Source organism: Cebus imitator, unplaced genomic scaffold (genome assembly GCF_001604975.1).
Source record: "Cebus imitator isolate Cc_AM_T3 unplaced genomic scaffold, Cebus_imitator-1.0 Scaffold160, whole genome shotgun sequence".
Classification (NCBI taxonomy): Eukaryota; Metazoa; Chordata; class Mammalia; order Primates; family Cebidae; genus Cebus; species Cebus imitator.
In genome coordinates, this window is record NW_016107475.1 from 3227182 (window position 1) to 3237954 (window position 10773).

Genomic DNA, 10773 nt, shown 5'->3' on the forward strand with positions numbered 1-10773 from the left:
CGCCACCATGCCCAGCTAATTTTTTGTATTTTTAGTAGAGACGGGGTTTCACCGTGTTGACCAGGATGGTCTTGATCTCTTGACCTCGTGATCCACCTGCCTTGGCCTCCCAAAGTGCTGGGATTACAGGCTTGAGCCACTGCGCCGGGCCTCTGGGTTTTTTATGTTAAAGTTGAGCCTCACTGATTGAACTAGATATTTCTCCATCTTGAGAATGAGTAGGGGGCTTGTGGACCAGGAAAATAAAGCACTTCACATGGTGAGGTTAACGGCATTGTGGTCAAAACTGTGGCATGAGCAAGCTTTTCTTTTTGGGCCTTAAGTTTCCCTCTTTGTTGTCTGTTGGGCTGCTAATTTTTGTAAACATTCGGTAAGTACTGGAAAATTAGGGCACTCATATTTTTTTTTTTTTTATGGTAGAGATTCCTTGGCACAGATATTAATCTTGGAAAGTACATTATTCCAATCCTTTATAGTTTCCGTTTCTGGACATGTTTCCTGAAAAACAGCTGCATCTAATGCTCCTTTTGGCATGACCTGCCTTTACCATCCTGCCCTCCTGGCCCTAAGTCCCGTAGCCTCAGGGTGAGCTTTTTGATGGGGGTGTCTCTGTACTTGGAGAGTCATTTCCAAATTCCAAATTCTGCTAAAGTGAGAGGGGATCCAAGTGTGCTGCCCCTGTCTTTCACTCAGGCTGGGATTATGGTTTTTGCCACTCTCTACAGAAGCCCCTGATAGTTGCTTAACCAAGTCCTATGTCTGTTATTTGTAGCAGATACTCCTCAAAGCCTGTGGGATGTAGATAGCAGCACTCCTAGTTTTCCTTGGTATTTCAGAAGAGAGGAGGTTGATACTGTGCCTGAGCCAGTCTCTACCTGGAAGTCCCTCCTGGTGTCTTGCCTGTAGATGGCACTTGCCTACCCTGGCCTGTCCTGGAAGTAGCTCCACCTTTGTTTGTTCTCCTCTAGCACATATCTTGATCCTTCATTCATCTTGTTAATCACTGTGGTGCACATTGTGGTGTTTTGTGTAAATATCTATGTAATGAGTATAGGCATAATTTTTATTCATTTATGTAAGAATTGTAAAAAGAGTTTTTTTTTAAGTGAACAGTATTTATAATTTACACTTCCATTTAGAAAGGGAAAAGTTAGAATTATATATTCAGATGTGGAGCAATCAGTAAGTGAGCCTACATCTGTAATTAATAAGTCATTTTTTTTAATTGACAAGTGAAAATTGTATATATTTATGGTGTGCAGCATATTTTGACATATGTAGAAATTGTGAAATGGCTAAATCCAGCTATTTAACGTGCATTACCTCACGTGTGTGTGTGTGTGGTGAGGATACTTAAAATCCCTGTTAGCAACTTTCAGGTATGCAGTATGTTATTACTAAATGTAGTTACCATGTTATACAATAGATCTCTTATTTCTCCTGTCTAACTGACACTCTGGATCCTTTTACCAACATCCTCCCCTAACCCCCACCTCTGGTAACCACCATTTTACAGCTTCTATGAGTTTGACTCAAAATTTTAAATAACCCATGTAAGTGAGAGCATGAGGCATTCATCTCTCTTTGCCTGGCTTATTCTGTAGGACTGCAGTATTTTGTGTATTAAAATAGAGTACATACGAGGACAGTTTGAAAAAATTCTTCTGAAGACAGTAGGAGTAAAGCAATCTCAGCTCCCAAATTAAGCCACCCTTTGCCAGATAGCTTTTCTTTTCTTTTTTTTTAATTGCAGTAAGAACACTTCACATCATGGCTACCCTTGTAACAGATTTTTCTGTGCACAATATAGTATTGCTAACTATAGATACAGCGTTGTACAGCAGATCTCTAGAACTTAGTGATTATGCATAACTGAAGCTTTTTTTTTTTTTTTTTTTTTTTGAGATGGAGTCTCACTCTGTCACCAGGCTGGAGTGCAGTGGCACGACCTTGGCTCACTACAACCTCCATCTTCGGGTTCAAATGATTCTCCTGCCTCAGCCTCCCGAGTAGCTGGGACTACAGGCACATGCCACCACACCCAGCTAATTTTTTGTATTTTTAGTAGAGACGGGGTTTCACCTTGTTGGCCAGGATGATCTTGATCTACTGACCTTGTCATCTGCCCACCTCAGCCTCCCAAAGTGCTGGGATTACAGGCGTGAGCCACTGCGCCTGGCCTGCTTTTGTGCTTTCTAATAGTCAAGGCAAATGAGATACAAGATTTCTTAGTTTTGAGCAGCTACTCTGCTAGGCAAATGTGTTCAGATTCATCTATAGATATAAAATCGAAACTGTTGGCCCTTTTTAGAAGCATAGCCACACGCATCAGGGGCTTTCATGTTTCAGTTGTTTTAATACATCCTAGAATGAGACTGCAGGCACTAAAACTCCTTGAACAAGGTTTTGAGTTTTCCTCACCCTGCCTCCTTATCACCATGTAATTCTTCCAGTTCTTTTCTTTATTTTTATTCTTTTTCTCCCTTTTCCCTCAATTTTTTCCTAATGTTTGGACCAACCAAGATGGTGTACCTGTTAAATATGTAAATGACCAAGAAGTTATTTTCCTGGTTAAAATATCAGAAATATTATTGGCATTTGTAAAACCCTAAATTTAACAGAGCTTCTTTACAAAAAATTTTCTACCACCTTCATGAAAAGGATTTGCCCGAGTTATAAAGATGCGTATTATGAAAGAACTTGAGACTTTCAGGAATTTGGACATTTTTTGGTTTTACATCTAGATATTTGACTTGGAAGAGTACAATCTTTAAGTATTGGTCTATTTAAAGTAATTATCTACCATTTGTGGGTAGGAGGTGACAAAATTGGATGTACTAATCCCAAAATTATTGGGTACTATTTTTACACCTGACATAGCAGTTTTATGAAAATTTCATGTGTGAAAAGCCAGTGTGTCTGCTTCAGGGTGAGATGAATTCTGTCGCAGTAGTTGTGATTATACCATCAGACATGTAAAAGAAGCAAAGCAAAATAGAGAAACAGCTGCAGGACACAATTCTGCTTTTCCAAGGAAAATGAACTGAGCAATCTGTTGAGCAGCCTCTGACCCTTGGACCCACCGTGGGCCTAAGTGCAGCCTAATGCAAATCAGAAGGATTAGGGAAATGACATCTTCAGTGTGCCCTCCTTAGAGAATCCCTCAGTGGAAGGGCAGGGGCCAGCCAAGACCCTCAGCATGGGGTCTCAGAGTAGACCCCTTCTTAGGGTTCTGATAGAATGTTCTGGTGAGGCCCTCTGGGAAATAGCCACAAAAAAACTGCAAACTGTGCTGTGCCCGTTTTCCCTGACTCCACTCTCTTTATGATGGTTGTCCCCACCTCTTTTAGAGACCAGCCATTTCACTTGGCCTCCTCTCTCACCCAGCCTCCCAACTGGCCTCTCTGTCTCCACTTTTGCTCCCCTGTAGTCTGTTCTCCATCCAAAGCAGAGTACGCTTTCAAAAAAGATAAATCTCCTTACCCAATCATGGCTTATTTGCACTTTGATGAGAGATTAAACATCTTATCTGCCACCAGGTGCTGCCTGCTGTAGCTCATGTCTGGTCCTCTGGCCTCAGCTCATTCCTAGCCTCACTCACCTGCTTACTCTTCCTCACACCTGCCAAGCTATTGCCCCTTCCCAGGACTCCTACACCTGCCATTTACTCTGCCCAAAACGTTCTGCCCCCACCTTGCATGGTTGCTCCCTCTCAGACCTCAATTTGAAACCTCCTCAGAAGGGCTTTTGTGACCATCCTGCTCAATTAGGTGCCCTCTTTCCCAGTGATTTTTCAAGATCTGCAGGGAATGGCTGGTTTATAAATTCCCAAACCATTTGTGGACTGAGGTTTTTCGAAAATGTAATGAAGATGCCATAGCAGTGTCAAAGTGCCATAAAGGTTTTCAGCACTCCTGTGTTCCCCACTCCTCTCCCTGTGGGCTGGTAGCAAACAGTTCAGGCCAACGCTGACCTGTGGTTGGCACTTGGGGAGCAAGCAGCATTGCTCTGATGATTATCCTATGTATGTCCCTAGAACCAACCATTCTGCAACCCTCTGGCCTTTTGTGTGTGTTTGTCCTCAGTAGAATGAGCTCCATGATGACAGGGATTTTAGCGTGGACTTGTCACTCATCCATGTGGATGTTCCAGCTCTCTGATGTTCCTACCCAGCACAGCCCAGTTCACGCAGGAGAAAATCATAGAAGGTCCAGGTTTCGTCTCCCTCCTCCCCTGGGTGGATCTGTTTCATTCTCCACATCCTGTAAGAGTCTCGGAGTGATGTTGCTAACTAACTGCATGACCTTAACCAGGGGATTTTAATACCACTTGCCTATGTCTCCATCTCTGTGAAGTAGGCATGGTGTTTTCTTCTACTGTAAACTGAGGTAGTGCTTTTGGACACACTTTGTGATCTCCAAAATGCTCCCCTGAGTGGCTTCTCAAGTAGGCATCGATTTTGTAACTGAAAAACAAAAGCCAATTTCCTCCTTGATGTTTTTAATGAGAGAAAGTGCAGCCAGCAAACTTCCTGTAAAGGGCCACATAGTAAATATTTTAAATGTTGCAAGCCACATAAATCTCTGTTGGTTTTCCCCCCTACCTCTTTAAAAATATAGAAACTATTCCGAGCTCCAGAACTGCAGGAAAGCAGGCCAGGGTAAAGATTGCCAGTCCATAGTGATAGTTGGAATTGTATTTCTGTGGGACAAAGTAAATTTTATTTTCGGTTTAAATGAACTAAAAAATGTGACCTATAACAGATTTATTTTTCTTGAATTGGTCCTCTTGCAAAAATGTTAATTACTTTATTCATACTTTGCACCCCTTGTCTCTTGTTTTTAAATGTGTCATAATCAGTGAGCTTTGGAACAATTTATCTCACCATAAAATCGTGGTTCTCCAGAGTGGGATTGGTGGGTTTTGTAGAGGAACCCAAAGCATAGTTACACTTTGGAAGACCAGCTTGATGATATGTCCAAAAGTGGACTCTGGTAATAATGCATTTTTGCCTACCATTCAAAATATATTATGGTCTTAATTTCCTGAAGTTTTCCCCTGATGATTTACTTATTTATAGACATCTTATGAAATCTTCTATTGAATTTAAAGCTGATACAGTGTTCTTGCTTCATTTCTGGCTAATAGCCAGATGTGAATTACTGCTAGCCAAGTTTGTATAGTATTGTCAACTTTTTAACTGCTTAGTTACAAATAGGGTGTGCTTGGATACAACTCATCTTTTGTAAAAGCCCCTTTTCCTGCCTTTGCTGCCAGTATTTCCTGACGGCCATCTCTTGCCTCTCTTATAAACCATGTTGCCAATATTCTTCAGCAGTGCCATTGTTTCCGTGTGTCTAGTGTTTTTGCTTTTTTGTATGTGTGTTTTAAGACAGAGTCTCTCTGTGTCACCCAGGCTGAATCTAGTGGCACGATCTTGGCTTACTGGAACCTCCACCTCCTGGGTTCAAGCGATTCTCTTGCCTCAGCATCCTGAGTAGCTGGAATTACAGGCACCCCCCACCACACCCGGCTAATTTTTGTATTTTGAGTAGAGATGGGGTTTCGCCATGTTGGCCAGGCTGGTCTCCATCTTCTGGCCTCAAGTGATTCACCCGCCTCAGCCTTTCAAAGTGCTGGGATTACAGGCATGAGCCACTGCCCCTGGCCTCCCAGTGTTTTTTCAGTGTTCTTTGGTTGCAAATTTTAGCAAAGTTTTCTGATTGAAATTGACATGGTAGTAGGTCTTAGCAAGTCAAAACCAAATCAGTAAAATAGTGCCTGGGTATCTCCAACTTTCTCTCTTTAGCTCTGACATGTCAGGATAGCCAGCTGCTGAATAAGAAGCCTGGAGCCCTGGCACTGTGTAAATGCAGATTATTCACAGTATGTGAGCTGAGCTACAGTATAGTGTGTTTGTTAGGAGCTTGGATGTGCGAGCCAACTCTGCCATCGCCACTTTCCAGCTGTAGGATGTTGGGCAACTTTTTAACCACTCCAAACCTCGGTCTCCTCATCTGTAAAGTTGGCATAATAAAAGGACCTTCTCCATAGGATTATTGGGAGTTTTAAATAAGTTAATATTTGCCCCATAAGGATTAGCTGAGTTAGTGCCTTGTAAGCATTGGCTGTTATTATGTATTAGTCACTTGGCAGGAGCTGGGCAGGTGTGAAGAAGAGTAAGGAGGTGAGAGAGGCTGGTAATGAGAGAGAAGGGGCACTGGCCGGGAGGCAAAGTGTGCTTTTTCTGATATATATTAGTGGATAACACTGTGCATGGAAAATCTTATATTTAACTTGCTTTGTCCATTTTAATTTCCCCACAGGCCTTCGTGGAGGCCCAGAATAAGATCACTGTGCCATTTCTTGAGCAGTGTGCTATCAGAGGTTTGTACAAGGAGAGAATGACTGAACTGTATGATTATCCCAAGTATAGTTGCCACTTCAAGAAAGGAAAACGGTATGTGAGACTGCTTTTCCTGAATTTCCTTTTTATTTTCAAAGCAAATGCTTTCTTAAATTGTAAAGGACAAATTCCAGATAACTTATCCTTGCATAAGAGTAATTCATTATAAGGAATTAATTTCTATGCCTGAATATGAGAATAATATTTTTTGGTCTATTAGGTATTGTCCAAATTGTTACAATAATGGTGAAGAAATTTAGTAGAGATATAAAGTAATCTGGGTTATAGGAAATCATTGTTGTCTTATGGTTAGTCATTGGTGAGTTAGGATGATTCATAGACAGCAATGGAGGTTTGTTTGCCTCCAAAATTAATTACCTTTGGTTTATACTACTTGGAAACGTTTAATTCGATGTATTTCTTGCATCCCAAGAATGGTGAAGTGGTGAAATTCACTTCTCTTGTTCCTGTCCCGTTAACATCCACTTACACGTGCTTTTTTTGATTGTTTATTAAATCTCTTTGGAGCCACTATCACAAATTTACTTTAGCCTTTCTTGAGCCCTCTGCCATTCTCACACAGAGATCAGCAAAGTAGAGTGCATTCCAAACCCTGCCTGCCTACCTATTTTTATAAATAAGGTCTGATTGGGACACAGCCATGCTTATTGGCTTATGTATTGTCCATGGCTGCTTTTGTGCTACAGCTGTAGGCTTTAGTATTAGAGCGACAGATTGTGTGGCTCACAGAGCCTGAAATATTTGCAGTCTTGCCCTTTACAGAGAAAGTGTGCTGACCTTCCACCCTAGCAGCCTGGCTAGGGAAAAGAACCAGAATTGTATTTTAGAAAAATCTGCTTTCGTCTTCATTTAAAAGAAAAGTTACTGCTTTGTTTGAATATCAATTTTTATTTAGAACACAAAATGGTCTTCATTTGTCTCTACTTAGCTAATATGCAGAATTACAGTACATGATTTGAATATAGAAAGCAATTCCATTAACAAGCTCTAGGTAGAGAGAAATGATGGGACCTTTCACCCATGTCCCCACGTCCCTGTGATGGCCAGATGACAGTTGTACCTTTGTAGGTTTTTGGGTTTTGCCTGTATGTGTTTGGTTTTACCCCACAAATAAGAGACTGCACAGCTAAATAAAGACCATCTCTGTTCCCCAGGTATTTTTATTTTTACAATACAGGTTTGCAGAACCAGCGAGTATTATATGTACAGGATTCCTTAGAGGGTGAGGCCAAAGTGTTCCTGGACCCCAACATACTGTCTGATGATGGCACGGTGGCACTCCGAGGTAATTGCTTTACAGAGAGGCTCATGGGACCTCTCTTGGAGCTCTGAAGTTAGTGCAGTTGCCTTACCTCTGAAATACCACGCAGGGTGTGGACCATATTGTAGAACAGATGCACATATAATATCAGGAAAGCTAATTTTTGCACAGTATATTTAGAATACATGAATAGTCACATTCCTGTTTGCCACTGGGATGGCATGAAGCAGAACTGGAGGATAATTCACACTGGACCCAAATTAGCTTCTAGGGCTTCTGGGATCTTGAAGTATCATCATCATTTCCTATAACATCCCTGAGACCTATCTGCGATTAGAAAAAAAAAATAAGTAGTCTTTTATGAGAAATTTAAGCTTACAAAGAATGTTCCAACCATAAATATTAAACAGGAAAGAATGTTTATGAGATCAATTTCCCTCTTGGGAAGGTGGTGATCAGAATTTTAAAAATCTATTTAATTGTTAGCGTGCTAGAATTATAAGTAAAAACACTCAAATCTTGTAGAAATTGAATAGCTGGGTATCCTGTTCCCTGAAGATGCAGGTTTAAAGACAAAGTTTGTCCACAGTTGCTGTACATTTCTTATTTAACTTTGCCCCTGAGTTAACCTCCTCCACAGACCATAGAGAAGATTACCCCAGGTTTGTTGTGCCATAAGTAGAGTTCCAGGGTAAGGAACTAAGTTATTCTCCAGTTCTGTGGTTTAATAATTGTAAACTCTGTAATGATAACGTTCTAGATGACGTTGGCTCAGCATTTCCCTGTAGTGTCTTCTGGTTTTGTAGGAAAAAAACATAGGATTAAGTATGGCCCTCTAAAATCGAGAAATTGGAACATTGAAGTCCTCTGTAATCAATGAGATGAGAGTTACAGAGCTCCGTTCCATCAGACCTGTGCAAAGAAAGCCCTTTTATGCAAGCACTTCTAACCATGGTTCATTCGTTCAGTGGTCCACCCTCCCCTCCCTCTGAATAGCCTGTGTATGTAAACAGTGATTCTTTATCAAACCAGTATTGAAAATAAGACATCCGCCAGCTTGACAGGAGTGTTCTTCTGTGAATCTGAGCAAATAGTTTTAAGTGAATTTAATATACAGGTTCTGTTGAAGTAACATATCCTATAAAGGAATTCATAACATATCCTATAAAGGAATTAGTTTCCACAAGGATCTATCTTGCAACCCATTCAGAGGAACAGGGTCTTAACTCCCACTCCGATAATGCATTCTTCTAGCTAACTTCTTTATGGAATGTTTACCATGGACAAAGCTAAATTAGGCATGAGAGATAAATTAGGCGTGAGACCTGCCTCAAACAGTCATTGGGTTTTCTATGAGTATTATAGGGAAGTTATCACAATAGGAGTAAACGTTCAGATTCTTTTCATAGTATATGATTTTTAAACATACATTTCAAGTCAAAAGGTTTTATTTAAATTTTTCTGAAAATTTTCTGGTATATATACATAAATAATCGAAACACTCCAGTGCTTTGTAGAATAAAAGGTGAATATGTTTCTTCCTCCCATCACCTCCTAGACTCTTTTCTGCATTTACATATGTATGAACTGGATACTTTGTAGGACTTACAATGATTAATGAGTGGGTTCTGTGAAATGTTAAACTAATTTCCCATTAATTGAAATTTCATGTAAAAAGAATAGGAAACCTCTGATAATAGTTGAGCTTAAAATTTTCAGTCCCCAGTAACATTTAGCAAACAGCCTAAGAGGATATCTCTGGTGTCAGAGTCTCCAGTAGGAGGTATTTTATCAAATACTTTACATATTTACATATATAGATGTGTTATAATTATAAACGCTAATATGAAACACAAATATTTGGCAGGAAACATTCCATAGTGGTTAGAACATTCCATCAGGGCCCTAAGGATTGTATATGGCACAACAGTCTACAGACGTGTTGCTTTTCTTTTCACAGTTTCTTGTGGAACGTGCGTACTGGAAGCCTTCATTGCAAACCCTCAGGCTTTATTTACCTGGGCCTGTGATGGTCAGACAGTGTAACATTAATCCTTGTGCACAAGAAATGCCCTGAAAATTAGGCTGTAACCAGGGATTTTAGATAGTTTGGAAACAATCCCCCAAATTATCTAACAGCCACAATTTAGTTCTATTATATGGTATGTGCCATAATTCAGTCATTACTCTAAAAGCAGTTTCATTTTTCTCTTTATTCCCTTTAGAGTATAAATAAAATATGACAGAAGTCCCAGATGAAATCTGCTTTTAACTGATCTGCCTATTGAATTACAAAAATTTCAAAATGAAAGCATTTTAATGGGCATGCAATCCAATATTTAATTTTATAGACAAATTAAGACCTGGAGAGGTTAGGAAACTTGTCTAAGGTCATAAGGGTAATTCCTGTAAGACTTGGGCTGAGCCCCCAAGATTCCTCACTACCAGATTCCTATTCCTTTTGTTGCCACATTCTACCTCCGTGTTATGAAAGAGAATGAAAGAGAGCTTTGTCAGACGGTGTGGAGGACAGTGGAGTTGTGTTCCCATGTTTGTCATTGGGTGATTTCTCCTGTGTCCCATAGGTTATGCGTTCAGTGAAGATGGTGAATATTTTGCCTATGGTCTGAGTTCCAGTGGTTCAGACTGGGTGACGATCAAGTTCATGAAAGTTGATGGTGCCAAAGAGCTTCCAGATGTGCTTGAAAGAGTCAAGTTCAGCTGTATGGCCTGGACCCATGATGGGAAGGGAATGTTCTACAACTCATACCCCCAACAGGATGGAAAAAGTGATGGTGAGTGAAGACTTCAGATGAAGCACATTTTTCACAAAGTGAAGTCTGACTTCACGTGACTGAAAAGAGATGCTAAACCCTACATAAAGGTTGTGTGGCCCAGAACCATGTTTTCTCAGAGGGTGTTGTATCAGTTGGCTTTGCTGTGCAATAGGCCGTACCAAAATGTAGTGGCTTAGACTCATAACCATTTATTTTTGCTCTGAGCCTGTGGGTTGGCCAGGTAGGTCTTCTGGGCTTAGCTGAGTTCTAACGTGTATCTGTGGTCAGCTGCAGGTCAGTTGGTTCAT

General features: G+C 40.5%; 1 protein-coding gene across 2 annotated transcripts in view; it reads left to right on the forward strand.

Moving 5' to 3' along the window:
• LOC108314744 (prolyl endopeptidase) overlaps positions 1 to 10773 on the forward strand; it is a 126598-nt gene that overhangs the window by 19595 nt on the left and 96230 nt on the right. For both annotated transcript variants that reach the window (XM_017543770.2, XM_037743963.1), the window contains exons 3-5: positions 6327 to 6460; positions 7582 to 7712; positions 10274 to 10483. In XM_017543770.2, coding sequence (XP_017399259.1) covers positions 6327 to 6460; positions 7582 to 7712; positions 10274 to 10483 — 475 coding nt within the window. The remainder of the gene's footprint in view (positions 1 to 6326; positions 6461 to 7581; positions 7713 to 10273; positions 10484 to 10773) is intronic.